The sequence below is a fragment of the Lottia gigantea genome (assembly GCF_000327385.1).
Source record: "Lottia gigantea unplaced genomic scaffold LOTGIsca_24, whole genome shotgun sequence".
NCBI lineage: Eukaryota > Metazoa > Mollusca > Gastropoda > Lottiidae > Lottia > Lottia gigantea.
In genome coordinates this window covers 1,832,135-1,848,006 of record NW_008708707.1, presented here as the reverse complement: position 1 = coordinate 1,848,006, position 15,872 = coordinate 1,832,135, and the positions used below count along the sequence as shown (strand labels likewise).

Genomic DNA, 15,872 nt, shown 5'->3' with positions numbered 1-15,872 from the left:
TTCCCCCCCCCCCCCCCCCCCCCCCAGGTTTTCTGACATGTATCCCTGTCCCCCCGTGATCTGCGCCCATGACATCAGACATATCTCCCCCTACTGTGTTGGAAACGAATGATACTGTACTCCCTGGTGTGCAGGTCACTAAAACTTTGTATGTATGTCTTGACTTAAAGTTGGAATACATTGCTGAATTGGTACTGTCCAAAGATGACCTCTCAGTCTGAACTTCTGAGCAGTCAATTATTGCAGTTACTTAAAAATATTTAAGGTAACAGTCAGGATAGTACTGATCTAATTGATTCCGTGTTGGCCAATGAATAAGTGGTTTGAGGGCAATAAGACAAATCCAGGTGGTGATGATGGAATAAACTTGAGAACTGGACACACTAAACAAAGTAATATACTCATATAGGCCATATATTTCGATTAGTGTATGTCTTCAATGGGCCCCCGTACAAAAAGTAAGGGAGACAACAATTTGGTGATTTGATATTTCGAATAATGACAAGTGTGAGATAGTATGGTGAGAATTTCAAAAAGTTCCTATGACGGCTAAGCCTTTTAATTTGCTGTTTAACTTTGGTAATTTTCAGCTTCCATAACAAAAAAATTATATCTTAAATGAGCCACAGTACAAAGACTAGGAGAGTTAGACATATAGGTGTTTGCGAAATTGAAAGAATTCTTATGTGTATTTGTCATAAAATATTTAAGTTAGAAATAATTCAGATTTTATATCGGGAATGTGTATGCTGAGACGATTCGACCCGAATCTGTATGCTAGTTGAATGTGTGAGCTAAGTTCAGCCCGGTGGAACAGTTTGTAACCACTTGTGGAATTAATCTTCCAAATTCATTTCTCAAAGTAAAAAATATAAAGAATAGTGAAACTTCAAATTTTGAAAACAATTTCTAGGTTCATCTAATGTCAGTTACATCAATTTCATCAATTTTATTACCAAATATAACGTAAAAGTTTTCTGAATTGGTTACGAATTTGTGTTAGATTTAGACCCGTTAGTTACAAATCATTCAGATGTCAGGGACGTTTTTAAAAGCTAATAAACGCAATATCTGTTTAAAATTATTTTCTGAATTTTTATATTCTAAATCGGTTAATTTAATCACTAAAAATAAACATGAATTAGGAGTTATAAACCAATTTACTCACAACTACACAATTTCATATTTTATTTTCGTTTTTTGTTCTTTTGTTATCACCATTTGTACGAGATGCGCGTTGAACACTGCGCAGTAAAGATAAATCGGCATGGCAGAATATACGCGTGATCCTTGGTAAAAATTATATAATTTCTTTATATTTGCTCTAAATGAATAATTGGTACTATGAACGTATTGAATAATTGTTGCTTTAAACCCTCGGTCAGGTTCAGTTTAAGTAGTCTGTAGAAAAATCCCTCCATTGACCCAAACTTTGTCTTTGACATTGAAAAATAATAAGTTATTTTTCAAAGTGAAATGACGAAATTGTTTAAGCTTGCTAATTACAAATTGTTTCATATTGGCGCTATTGTCTTTGTGCATTGTCCTTGCTTTTGTTTTTTGCAAACCTTAAATAGATTCAGATCAATTTGTTACAATATCAGTTAAAAGTCTCATCTTATGGCACTTATTGACTTATGTAACTCTGCATTTCAAAATATTAAAACAGAACCTGAAACATGTAGTTACTCAGAGTTTCTTTACTTTTTCAGTCCGTACCGGATACTGGATGATTGTGGGGGAGCGTTTTCTATGGGTGTGATCGGGGGTTCAGTATTTCACAGTATAAAAGGTTTCAGAAATGCACCAAGTGTAAGTCTAAATAAAATCCTTATTTTTAAAGTCAGTTGTGAGCTTTTAAGTGATGCAGACATCTGAAAGACTAGACTAGATATTAGATTGAATTATGAAAAGGCCTTAAACAATTGGAAATGAGAAGTCCTCTCACATACACATAATTTCAAGGGAAGTGAACTCAAATCTTTTTCTTTCATTTCTGAAATTTGAACTTCAAGATTCTGGATCTACCATTAAAAGCTGTAGCCAGGCCTGCTTGTAACCTTAACGAACCTTAATGAAATTTTATTAAACAGGTGAATTTTTGTTGTTTTTTTTCAGGGTAATTTCAGAAGAATGTATGGCAGTCTTGCTATGGTCAGAGAAAAGGCACCTATTACTGGGCGTAAGTATTGAACTTATATAAGTTATGATTCAAGAATGATTTTATTAAAAGTGTCCCACAATGATATCTTTTGTGCCTGTAGATAATGTTGAAAGGGCTTATACAGAGAAAGATTGAAGGCTTTAGATGTGGTATTTCCATTGGAGTATCTCTTAAAAACATTCATTAACATTTTGAGTGTAAATGAAATATACTGTCATATACCCTGAACTCTAAGTAATAAAAGTAAAAGTGTATGATGTTAACGTTGTATGACATCACTTAGTAACAGCTGGTACACCGTCTGCTTGGGTATATGTTGCGTTAGTGTGTGGACGGTAAACCGGCCTCTAGGGTTGAAAAGGTTTCTGATATTTTTTTTTCTTTGCAGGCAATTTTGCAGTGTGGGGATTTTTATTTTCATCAATAGATTGTTTATGTGTATATGTTCGGAAGAAGGAAGATCCATGGAACTCTATATTTAGTGGGGCTGCTACAGGGTTTGCATTGTCTTTCAGGGGTAAGATATTATTGGTGTTAATTAGCCTTTTAGCCAGCCATGTCTGGTTGCTGCTCCAAAGTGTCTGACTTTGTTCTAAATCTTTTATAGATTTTCCATAACCATGAGTGTATTTTATTTTCGTTACTAAGTGTGGTCCATGAAATTTAGCTGATAGTTTTCACCAGACTCTCTCCTGAAAGCACTAGCAATGGCATCAGAATATCTCTTAATTTAAGGAGGATTCGAACCCACTGCCCCTAATGTCCTTGCAGACAATTATCCAACTGGCTACTGGCTGACCATAAAGTATCTTAGTGTGGACTCTTAGTGTAGACTGATATTCTTATCCAATTTTTTTCTCTTTTAGATGGGTTAAAAAAGGGTGTTGGCTCAGCAGTAGTTGGTAAGCAGTTTTAGATTCTTTATTCATTGGTAGTTGCTTCCCTTTATTCTTGAGGGATGGAGTAACCCAAGGAGGCTATCATATTGCTTGGCTATCTTAAAAATCATAATGCTTTGATTGGTGAAAACTTATTTGTCATTAGAACAAAACTGTGTTGGAAATCTTGTTAGATTACAATCTTGATGAAAAATATTACAGGAAAAGAATTGAAATTGTAGATTAATTTTAAGTATATTTTGATTGTAGGTGGGGTATTATTAGCTATGATTGAAGGAATGGGTATTTTATTTACAAGATATTCTGCAGAACAGTTTAATCCAGGTAACTTCCATTTTTCACCTGTTTTTCAGATCTTGTTGTTCTGATCTTACACTATATCTGGTGTCCTATTAGGAGCATTTTTATCCTTGCAAACCTTCACAGGTTGAACTTACAGCCAGTTTTTTAGCACAAAAGCATTAAGGTCACTGTGATGGCAATAAGGTTACTGTGGTGGCATGTGGTTACTATGGTAGCAAATAATGTTACTGTGGTAGCTCAAAGGTTACTGTGGTACTAGTAGCATAAAGGTGGCGCTTAAGGTTACTAATGAAGCACATTAGGTTACTGTGGTGGGTTGTGAATCACAGGTTGCTATAGTGACGCAAACTTTATAGTTCTATCACATCAATCATTTGATAAAGTAATGTTGATATTTGTGTATATTTTCAGCTAACCGAGTAGAAATGGAGGAACCACCACCACCATCCAGCTCTCAACAAGGTGGTAGTACAATTTTTGGTTCTCAATATCAATAATAATAACTTAAAAAAAAGTGATTTTAAACGGTGACACGTCTGGGGTGTGAATTAGTAATGTTGAAAAATTCAAACCAAGTTGTGAATCGGATACTTTTAACATCTGTGACTTTTAGCCGGGAAAAATGAACTTGACTAACTACGACTTGACGTTTTATAACAGTTACTCTTATCCTTCAGGATGGAAAAACTTGTGAAAATCAAATAAACAAAGTTAATATGTGAAAAAAGCATTTTTAAAAGACTTCAGAGAAGTGAACTTACTTGCCTTTGGATATATTCCAGTTCCGAGGACATTGAGGCCAGTAAATTTGAAGTGAACATATGATCTTGATTTCGAGGGTAGCGAGTTGTTTTCAATATTTAACCTTTGACACAATAGACCAGTATCCCTGTCGATTTTTTTCATGTCCAATCAGATTTTTTAAAAGAAGACAGCATGGAAATAATTCTATGGAAGATGCATTACGTTTCTATGACCGTCTGCCAATTGGAAAGTAGGTAGCATAATGCCAATTCAGGAGTCTTTAGTGACACATACATTGGTCTTTGTATCAAGGGTTAAATTTTGAAGCTGACTCATGACCCCTTGACATATCAAGTTGTGAAGAAACTACAGGCTTTTAATCTGAGCGAGAGATTTCATACTTGTGTTGAAATATGTTGTACAATTTATAAATTTCGGACTGAGCTATGTTTATAGTGGATGAGAATATTTCTGGTGAATGTGGAATGTTTCCTAAAGACATAATATTTTTTATTTTTGTTGAATATTGTTATCATTATTTAATGAATATGTTTTAGGATGCATTCCAGAGAACTTCATAAATCAATGATTTTGATTGTCGTCACAAATCTATGATTTTGATTGTCGTCACAAATAAAGTCAAGTGAATTCAGGTGATTTGAATTGACATATCAAGTTTGATTGGCATAAAAAATCAAGTGATTTGGATTGACAACACAAATCAAGTGATGTTGATAGACTTTGCATATCAATTATTTAGTTTGATGTCACAGATTTCTATTGGATTGACATCACAAATTTGATTTGACTTTATTTGCCGGACATGGCCGCTAGGGCAGTTCAAATGTCCCTACTGTCAATATCCTCTGCTTGACATCTCTGATTTTGATTGACCACACAAGTCAAGTGATGTTGATTGTCTATCAAGTAATGTTGATTGTCTATCAAGTGATGTTGATTGCTATCTGTTTATTTTGAACCACCAATACAAGTGTGTTTTAGAAGTGTTTATTATATGATGTAAATATAATATATTGAAATATATTTTGACTGTTTGTTAGTGTTTTGTTTAAAATTGTGCTATTAACTTAATATAATAATATAATAATATAGGTGTTTTCTTGTTAAAACATCACTAGAGTGGACGGTACAGCTGCCTCTCCCCAGCTTTCAATAACACAACAGGGTTAGAAGCAATTTGGAAGGTTTTGTTGTATTGAACTGAAGCATTTGATATCAAAAGGGAAAGCCTTTAATGAAAACAGTAATATAAATAGAAGCAACGTAAAGGGCAAGCAAGCTCTTATTAGTGGTTATGTCCCTTTAATATACAAAATGGTTCTGTGATAGCTAGATGAAGTTTGATGTGTTTGAAAATGAACCCATGCTCGAAAGTTAAAGCATTTCATCAGAGCCGTCGCATAGTGCTCATATCGGCAACTTGAGTTAGTTTTCCTACCGCACAGTTCGAGAAAAGATCACCCAAAAGATGTACCCAAAACAAATATATAACCGAATGGGTTGCTCATTTAACAAAGCCAATCGCAGAGTGGTGTCGGAGAATGTTTGAACTTCTATTAATATCCAACATTCGATTTGTTTGTCCAGATAGAATTACAATTCTAATACATCTTACTGATTTAGAACGTAATGAAAACGTATACCGTATAATTGCGAATATAGTGCGCACGTACTAAAAGAAAATTGTGTAGCTATCTGAAAGAGTAGCGCAGTTGACAACCCCAGTCACAGAGTGGTGTCAGCTGTCAGGTATAAGTAATAACAGATTCTAATATAAATACAGTATTCAACACTCGATATAGACTGACTTTTCACAAAAAGTTTCACAAAAATGGCGATAAAATAAATGGCGTCATTAGGGACAATAAAGTTAACTCGGGTATATTACACGAAGCAGAATTGCCATATATGTCTTTCATACAAACAGGGGCAGTAACTCCATCCATAAAATCATTCATAAATCCGCCGATATCCTTGCCACAGGCAGTTGTCACAGGTTGGACTATACAATCTCGTAATCCTAACTGGAATCTAAAAATAGATTAAAGGGGTTTGTGCCAATAAATACATTAATCAAGTAACTAAAAAGAACAATCTCAGCTATCTATAATACTTTTTAGAATTAAAATCCGGAACCCAATACGTATACAATGTAATGAAACCATATTGCAATCATAAGTTACCCTCATGCAAAGAACTTCGTTACTAGAGCGTCATCACTGGAATTTTATACGAAGGGCTAAATTGGCTGTATTCGCTAGTGTACAATCCAATCAAATTGCCGCATTTGCAAACTAGACTGATACGAGAAGTGCCTTATAATGTCAAGGTACTGGACGGAGATCGTAACACCAAGACATGGTTGAGATCGGTTAACTGAGATGCCTACTTACCCACAGTACGTAAGTATAACGTGGTCCACGTATCTGGCTTTAGCTATATTATCGTGGAAAACGTACTCTACGTCATGGAAACATCGTTTTATTTTACTATCTTGTCGCATTATACACACTTTGGATTTTGAATAGACTGAAACGATAAAGCATAAAGATAATTCGTGTCTTTTATTTTCGATGGGCTACCCCACCCATTCAATGATGGTATTGCGTTTCAGACGAAATGGATTATTGTACAGTAACGAAAAACATTATGACAAGGATACAGCGTCGTCGTTATGTAGATTATGAAATACATTATCAATACAACCGCTTGGGCAATGGAGTAAATTTCCAATATTTAGGAAACGAACTCATTTACGTGTGAGAAAATATACTTTAGAAAAACTAGACTATGACGAAAGTTTACCTTAAGCCTCGGACATCGATTTTGCGGTAAGAAAAGCTGGGTGGACATAATCTTCATAATGCCAAGCTATTACGAACTGTGTCTCGTATCTTGACCCATTGGCCACCTTTCTTGTATCACGGAATGCAGCAATTTGATTGGATTATATGCTAGTTAATACAGCAAATAAGAAGCCCTAGAGTTGACGCAAAGTCAGATTTTTTGCAGAGAGCCCAGTATTTGCTAGCATACAATCAAATCGTTGTGAAACAAATAGGTGTCTACTGCAGTCAGGGTATTAGATCCAGATCGTGATAGCTTTACGAAGTCACTGATCAGGAGCAGACAAATAGGAATACTTACGATCAAGTTTACCACAAATTTTATCAAATGAAAGACGTATTTTATCGGGATCAACTAATTTGTACAATAAGGAAATCTGCTGAGACTGACGACATTGGTTAAATAAAGCTTCTACACATCTAGCTGACGATTCGAACTCGCCCGACCTGGAAAGAATTCAGTATTCATTAGAAAATATCAGGGTGCCGCTGTGGCTCAGTGTGGTAGATGTTTGCTATCAGACATTTTCGTATAAGGGACACTTTTGCAATTAAATAATAGAGTGTTTTGCTTCCTGTGTGCAAAAGGGATACTGGAAATGGACAACGCGAGTGTGTAATTGGGCAAATTTTGCATCAGCAATTAAGCTATTCATATCACTTTTCAGAATGGAAATCAACATTAGATATGTCTACAATTGAATAAACCAGCCGAAATTTGTTAAAGCTTCTGTATAATTTTGTCCCAAAAACATGAAGTATGAACGTTATGCAAAACACCCCCATGATCACTACTAAAAAAAACTAATAAAAAACAGTTCACCAATTTACCAATAATTTTTAACAAGATGAGCTGTAGTGAGTACTACCCAACATCACTCACTAACAGTTCACCAATTTACCAATAATTTTTAACAAGATGAGCTGTAGTGAGTACTACTCAACATCACTCACTAACAGTTCACCAATTTACCAATAATTTTTAACAAGATGAGCTGTAGTGAGTACTACTCAACATCACTCACTAACAGTTCACCAATTTACCAATAATTTTTAACAAGATGAGCTGTAGTGAGTACTACTCAACATCACTCACTAACAGTTCACCAATTTAACAATAATCTTTAACAAGATGAGCTGTAGTGAGTACTACTCAACATCACTCACTAACAGTTCACCAATTTACCAATAATTTTTAACAAGATGAGCTGTAGTGAGTACTACTCAACATCACTCACTAACAGTTCACCAACTTAACAATAATTTTTAACAAGATGAGCTATAGTGATCACTACTCAACATCACTCACTAACTGTTCACCAATTTAACAATAATTTTTAACAATATGAGCTGTAGTGAGTACTACTCAACATCACTCACTAACAGTTCACCAAATTAACAATAATTTTTAACAAGATGAGCTATAGTGATCACTACTCAACATCACTCACTAACAGTTCACCAACTTAACAATAATTTTTAACAAGATGGGCTGTAGTGAGTACTACTCAACATCACTCACTAACAGTTCACCAACTTAACAATAATTTTTAACAAGATGAGCTATAGTGATCACTACTCAACATCACTCACCAACAGTTCACCAAAAACAAGATGAGACTGTTGTAGCGACTATTATTGAGCATCACTCAGTACAATTTCGTTAATTAACCGTGTAATTATTATTTCGTTGAATATGAATTATAGCATCATAAAATTTTACCGAATTGTAGTTAAAAAAGTCACAAAATATCCCCCATTGCGCACGGTATGACGTTATATCATTATTCTATGAACTCTTTGACACTTGACATCTTCTTAAAGGCATCGCTTCTTCTAATTTCCCCCATTTCAAACTGATATAATTCCTGTTCCTTTAAAACGGTTTTATGTTACCTACAATTTGACTTAAATCAGACATTTAGAACCGTTATACCGGTGTTATCTGGTCGGGAGAATGATAATCAATATCGTTTCTGTCTAATTTCAGACAAACTGAACGTCAGTTTTCCATTCTGAAAAGTTATACAGGTAACTGAAAGTGGGTTTTATCAGCTGGTAAAGTGAATAAATAGACGTATAATAATATTCCTTTAAATAGCAAATATTTCTGCCTTGCTGTGAATTGATCCCTTTTTCCTGTCATTGTTCGAGTTAGGGATTAATGATAATCTTGTATAATATTACAGCACTAACGAAAAGAAGATAACTTCCTACATGTATAACACACATATAGATAATCTATATAATCTAACACAAAACATTAAAGAGAGGTTCTCGTATGATATGTCGGAGTTGTTTTGCTCGGTCGGTATCGAGTTCGATTGTCATCTGCTAGCAAATTAGGTCCCGTAGATAAGAATATTCTAAGGATAAGAAATATTTTGATGTTTTGTTCAGTGCTTTCGAGATTCAATCAAGAGTCGATAATTCCTTTATAATTTTCATGAATATGTGTGAGCCACGGATCTTTTAATTATTCATTCTTGGACAAAAAATTTTCAAGCGAGGAGGCTTCTTTAACTATTCCAATGCTATTTATGAGGACTATCTCCGTAGGTAATTCTATGTGGGACAGTTCCTTTGAATTTCAATGCGGTAGAGCTCCTTTGAATTCCGGGCGGGTTACCTCCTTTAAACTTTCAAAGCGGGATAGCATCTTTAATATTTTCAGCGTTGTTTACAAGATATGGGTGAGGTCAACATGGAAAGTAACCAACAGTAATTTGTTATCAGATATGATCATAATTGAAGGAAACAAGCAAAAGATGATTGAGGCAAAGTAGATTATCCGGTATGGAAAACTGCCCGAGGAAACGCACAAACATTCGTCGTCTCGTATGAAGAAATTTGGCTCGGTCATGTCGTCTGTGAAATTTCTTAGTATATCAGACCAAATCAAGTTTGAAATATCTGTCTGTCTGTCAAATTATCCCAATGCTGTTTTTTTATCTAGTGACTGTCCGTCTTTGTGGCCCAACTAATGGAATAAGATGGTAGCTTTAAGCCAGTTTTAGTTGGTTAGTTAGTGATAAATCAATGGTGGGTTTAAAATCCCAACCACCCAAACACTTCATCCACACAAACTGGAAATAATAAGAATTGTGTTTAAATTGGTGTTGTTTTTAAAGATCCCAAAACCAATTTGTTCAAATGAAATAATATCAATAAATGGAGTAAAATGGAGTTAGACGGTGTGCAATGAGGGTAAAGTCCCTAGGACAGCGATATGCCTACTCTTTTCTAATTTTTAACTGTGGAACGATCATTAATGTGAACATCACACGTGATCCTAATTTGCATGGTAAAGGATTTGGTTGGCGGTAAATGCCATTGTAAAAGCAAACAATTTTTTCATTGTACACTGCACCGTGTTGCCCATTTCCACCACCCCACTCAACCACGTAACACTCCATTCCATTCTATTTCGTAGGCGTTCGTTTTATCAAAATGTTTTTCCGTGTATATCACAAGTTCAACTACATTTTCTATAGTGTCAAATTTACGAATATAAGTCATTTAATTTTCAAATCAAACATAGAACGAGCGCATAAATGTTTCAAATTCAGTTTTAAACGTTTTTTAAGCTCGTTTAAAATTTTGAAAAAAAATATGTCTGTGACTTTGTATCCAAGCTAATTGACATTTTGAGAAAGTAAACCTGACTTTATTTGTCTGTGATATTTCAAGTGTAAAAAGTATTTTCAACACATTAGCTATCTCAATCACTCAATTATCATTGTTTGGAAACTTTATCGTTGTACAACACGATCCGATTTTTTGCTCCATGGATGGTTCACCTTAAAGTAGCATTGCCTAGATCCTATTTTTTTTTTAATATTTTTATTGTACAACATAATCCGATTTTGTGGTTTTTTGACGAATGGTTCACTTTTAGCATTGCCTTTAGTTTACTGGCTCACATTCTTGGAAACTTTATCGTTGTACAACACGATCCGATTTTTTGCTCCATGGATGGTTCACCTTAAAGTAGCATTGCCTAGATCCTATTTTTTTTTTAATATTTTTATTGTACAACATAATCCGATTTTGTGGTTTTTTGACGAATGGTTCACTTTTAGCATTGCCTTTAGTTTACTGGCTCACATTCTTGGAAACTTTATCGTTGTACAACACGATCCGATTTTTTGCTCCATGGATGGTTCACCTTAAAGTAGCATTGCCTAGATCCTATTTTTTTTTTAATATTTTTATTGTACAACATAATCCGATTTTGTGGTTTTTTGACGAATGGTTCACTTTTAGCATTGCCTTTAGTTTACTGGCTCATATTCTTGGAAACTTTATCGTTGTACAACACGATCCGATTTTTTGCTCCATGGATGGTTCACCTTAAAGTAGCATTGCCTAGATCCTATTTTTTTTTTAAATATTTTTATTGTACAACATAATCCGATTTTGTGGTTTTTTGACGAATAGTTCACTTTTAGCATTGCCTTTAGTTTTTGGCTCATATTCTTGGAAACTTTATCGTTGTACAACACGATCCGATTTGTTGCTCGATGAATGGTTCATTTTTAAGTAGAATTGTCTAGATACAGTTTTTTTCGGAATTATTTTTATTGTACAACATGATCCGATTCGACTTTTAGCATTGCTTACATTTACTTGGCCCATATGATTGGAAACTTTATCGTTGTACAACGCGATCCGAGTTGTTGCTCGATGGATAACTCATTTTAAAGTAGCTTTGCCTAGATCCTATTTTTTACGAAACCTGTTATTTAACAACAGGATGGGATGTTTTGGCTGGCGGATGGTTTAGTTTAAAGTAACATCACCCGTATATTTGAAAACTCAACCGTTGAACAACACGAGATCCGACTTTTTTACACAATAGATGACTCATTTTAAAGTAATATTGCCTAGATCCTATTTTGGGGATCTTTTTCGGTTCGCTTTAAAGTAACATTACCTGGATCATCATTTATAGGAAATTTTATTACTGTACAATTCGGTTCCCGTTTGTCGCGTGGGGGTCCTAAAATTCCATACCTTAGTGACGTCAAAAGGCAAAATCTCCATTTTCCTATTTTTTTAAAAGTGAGATTTGGTTCAAATGGAAGCCACGAATGGCTCCTATACACGAGGAACTTGAAAACATCTTTTAATCACTTTGACATTTAGCCTATTTTTATAAACCGTAATTAGGATTTATTTGTCATTCTACAGCGCGCTTGAACAAATAAATAGGAAAGCAGAATTAACCAAGCGTTAGCCAACGTAAATTATGGTCCACGAGAGAGGAATTTCTCGTAGAAACTATTAAAGAGACGGTGTCACCATCCGTTTGACCAATCGTACTTTCATCTCGGAAACTGGAATTTTTTAGCTTAGCTAATCAGTAATAGTGTTCAAGGATCACCGTTAAAATCTGAGCATTCGTGTCTGTCCACAATTAACCGCGTATGAAAGTTAAAATGACGACTCGCCTTTCCCGACCCCCGCCATATATATGAAAGACGTATACAGAAATAAAAGTAAAATCTCTAGTATTAATCGCATTTGAAAGTATTATGCAATTTGTGTACAGTTCTAGTACCTAGAAAGCTCTAGAAGCCTTTTTAACAAATATATTCAAAACCCAAATCAACCCCTGAAAATGGCGAATATGACCTTTAAGAATTATCAATAAGCTAGATGGAAATAGTATTTACTCTTTTCTTGGTTGTTAATTGTATTATTTTCATTCCTAACAGACATCCGTCAAAATATGACAAGTTAAACTTTTCATTATGGTACAGATTTTTCGTCTGATAGTATTCATATTGGTTTGATTAAAGATGGTTTCCCCCAAAAGGTGAAAATATTAATGTAGACTCGTACAATAAGTCTCCTTGAAAAGATGCCAAGTTTTCTAGAGTAAAGAAAAATTAAAACCCACTTTAACGTAACCTAATTAAGACCCACTTTAACGGTTTTTAAACGGTATATATATAACCGAGATTACGCTATTTAAATTATTGAGGTTTTTGAATTATATAGTCTCGCATAATTAGCCTCTTTTAGTTTTTAATTCTAAAGACAAGATTAGGTCTAAGTTTTTAGTGACTTAAAGCTGTCTTTCCTTCTAAAAATGAAGATTTGTACTATATCTTAGTATTCTATACATTGTGAACAATATTAAAGACCCTTTCCCTAATTCAAATGAAGCGTCAAGAGATCTATATGGGAGAGCTACTTTAAAAGGGAAAGGAATATCTCATCATTATTAGGTCTAATTAGATTTTATTCCTTCAGACGTTTATTACTATTATTTCCAATTGTAGTCACAAAGAGACATGTACTTTCGTTCGTTTCTTCAACTCTTTCATATTGATTTATCAAACATGTGAGAGTCTGTTGACACCATCCATCCCTTGATTCACACCCTTTCGCTTCTTACGTTTTCTTTTCAATTAGACCAATTATGACCATTGAAGGCTCAACCAATCAAAATCTACGACGGAAGAATTATCCTTTTAAATCCAAGGTTGGTATGATTTCAACAGAATATATCTAAAGGCAGTGACTATTTACCACATACGTGTCAAATAGTTCTCGATCATTCGTTAGGCTATTTACCTCGTAATTTAAAAAAAAAATACCTTTTCAAGTGTTTCATCTTGCTTTTACTAAAGAAATCAATGTATTTCTTTTTAAATTGAAATTTAAATTGAAAATCCTTTTAAATAAAGAAACCCAAAATATACTTACTCACAATGATGACGTACAATATCGACATCTTCACCGGCCTTGACATTTTCATCATGGAGTCCTATAGTCAGATTGGCTAAACATCGAAACACATTATTTACAGCATTGGACGGACATGACACCAACAAAGATGGCAGAAATAATAACACAAGGATCCACAGTTCTGAAATAAAAATAGAAAATAAAATGGAATTTTACGTTCTAGTCATTAGCGTATTTAGAGGGAGTTAAAAATTAAGTCCTTGAAATGTTTTAAATTCATCGTAGACCATCTTAAATCTGTAGGAATCCCTGGCCTCAAGAGACACATCTCATTTTTTGGTTATATTTTCCTTCCACGAATCTTATTGGTCGGGAATACAATCCATCACCAATCAAAGTTAGTGACGGTAATATGGATTTCTGACATATGGGCTCGATGCCGTTACCAACTCACAGGTCTTATTGTTTAAAAACAAGTTATCCAGGGGGATGAACAACTCGAAACCTTATTATTACTAGAAGTCCCATATCGATGTAATGCGGTCAGCAAAGCAGAAACGGAGCGACCAATTCTATTTTGCACTTTGTTGATTAATAATAGGCCGCAATGATGACGGGTTAATAGAGCTACATTAGTTCAAGCTAAATGCCTTCATCTCTTCAGACCTCTAGTGACTTCAATATGACAATTTCAATTACTCTGTACATTGATTTCCTTATTATGATATAACAACTCTTTCTGACCAGTTATTTACTTAAAGGGACAGCTTCGCCATTTTCGGTGGTTGATTTGGGCCTTGAATATTTGCAAGTACTGCACAAAAATCGCATAATTCCTTCAAATGTAGACCTCATACTACAAAATTTATGTCTATATATATTGCAGTCAAGGTATAAGACGTATTAGCTTGACATTGAGAAGATGTATAAGACGAAGTTCGTAATAGCTTGACAAGATGTATAAGACGAAGTTCGTAATAGCTTGACATTGTGAAGATGTATAAGACGAAGTTTGTAATAGCTTGACATTGAGAAGATGTATTAGACGAAGTTTGTAATAGCTTGACATTGAGAAGATGTAAAAGACGCAGTTGTAATAGCTTGACATTGAGAAGATGTATAAGACGAAGTTGTAATAGCTTGACATTGAGAAGATGTATAAGGCGCAGTTCGTAATAGCTTGACATTGTGAAGATGTATTAGACGAAGTTGTAATAGCTTGACATTGAGAAGATGTATAAGACGCAGTTGTAATAGCTTGACATTGTGAAGATGTATAAGACGAAGTTGTAATAGCTTGACATTGTGAAGATGTATTAGACGAAGTTGTAATAGTTTGACATTGAGAAGATGTATTAGACGAAGTTTGTAATAGCTTGACATTGAGAAGATGTATAAGACGCAGTTGTAATAGCTTGACATTGTGAAGATGTATTAGACGAAGTTGTAATAGCTTGACATTGTGAAGATGTATTAGACGAAGTTTGTAATAGCTTGACATTGAGAAGATGTATAAGACGAAGTTGTAATAGCTTGACATTGAGAAGATGTATAAGGCGCAGTTCGTAATAGCTTGACATTGTGAAGATGTGTAAGACGAAGTTTGTAATAGTTTGATATTGTGAAGATGTATAAGACGCAGTTCGTAATAGCTTGACATTGTGAAGATGTGTAAGACGCAGTTCGTAATAGCTTGACATTGTGAAGATGTGTAAGACGAAGTTTGTAATAGTTTGATATTGTGAAGATGTATAAGACGCAGTTCGTAATAGCTTGACATTGTGAAGATGTGTAAGACGAAGTTCGTAATAGCTTGACATTGTGAAGATGTATAAGACGAAGTTCGTAATAGCTTGACATTGTGAAGATGTATAAGATGAAGTTTGTAATAGCTTGACATTGTGAAGATGGGTCAATGGCTGTTTCGTATGAATGAATCCATGTTTAGGAATGATTACATATCTTAATTTTTAGAGCGAACCAACAGTATGGCAAGTAAACTTTCAGTGAACACGATAATTTTATATGATTGGGGGTTGTTTTGAAAATAATATAGGCCTTTCACAGTCTGGAAGATTCAAATGAAGCTCATAGTAAACTGAAATCTACAAAATGAACTGTTTTTGATAAAGAATATGAACGTTTTTATTAACTTTTATTAATATAACCACTTCAGTTAGAGTCTAACAACAGCCC

The 15,872-nt window shown here is 34.4% G+C and overlaps 3 protein-coding genes across 3 annotated transcripts; 1 reads left to right on the top strand and 2 right to left on the bottom strand.

Moving 5' to 3' along the window:
- Positions 1-1,267: 1,267 nt before the first annotated feature.
- LOTGIDRAFT_116735 (hypothetical protein) lies at positions 1,268-3,431 on the top strand (the record flags this gene model as incomplete). Its single annotated transcript, XM_009055343.1, has 6 exons — positions 1,268-1,293; positions 1,713-1,812; positions 2,119-2,182; positions 2,553-2,681; positions 3,031-3,066; positions 3,313-3,431. 6 exons carry the CDS (start codon positions 1,268-1,270, stop codon positions 3,429-3,431), a joined length of 474 nt encoding a protein of 157 aa, XP_009053591.1.
- A 2,523-nt stretch (positions 3,432-5,954) lies between these two features.
- LOTGIDRAFT_160286 (hypothetical protein) lies at positions 5,955-8,623 on the bottom strand (the record flags this gene model as incomplete). The annotated part of the gene is made up of 4 exons (XM_009055342.1): positions 5,955-6,162; positions 6,525-6,660; positions 7,279-7,424; positions 8,571-8,623. 4 exons carry the CDS (start codon positions 8,621-8,623, stop codon positions 5,955-5,957), a joined length of 543 nt encoding a protein of 180 aa, XP_009053590.1.
- A 6,221-nt stretch (positions 8,624-14,844) lies between these two features.
- On the bottom strand, positions 14,845-15,042 carry LOTGIDRAFT_96618 (hypothetical protein; the record flags this gene model as incomplete). Its single annotated transcript, XM_009055341.1, has 1 exon — positions 14,845-15,042. A coding segment is annotated over one exon (198 nt), but the record flags the coding sequence as incomplete, so codon positions are not given.
- Positions 15,043-15,872: the final 830 nt, after the last annotated feature.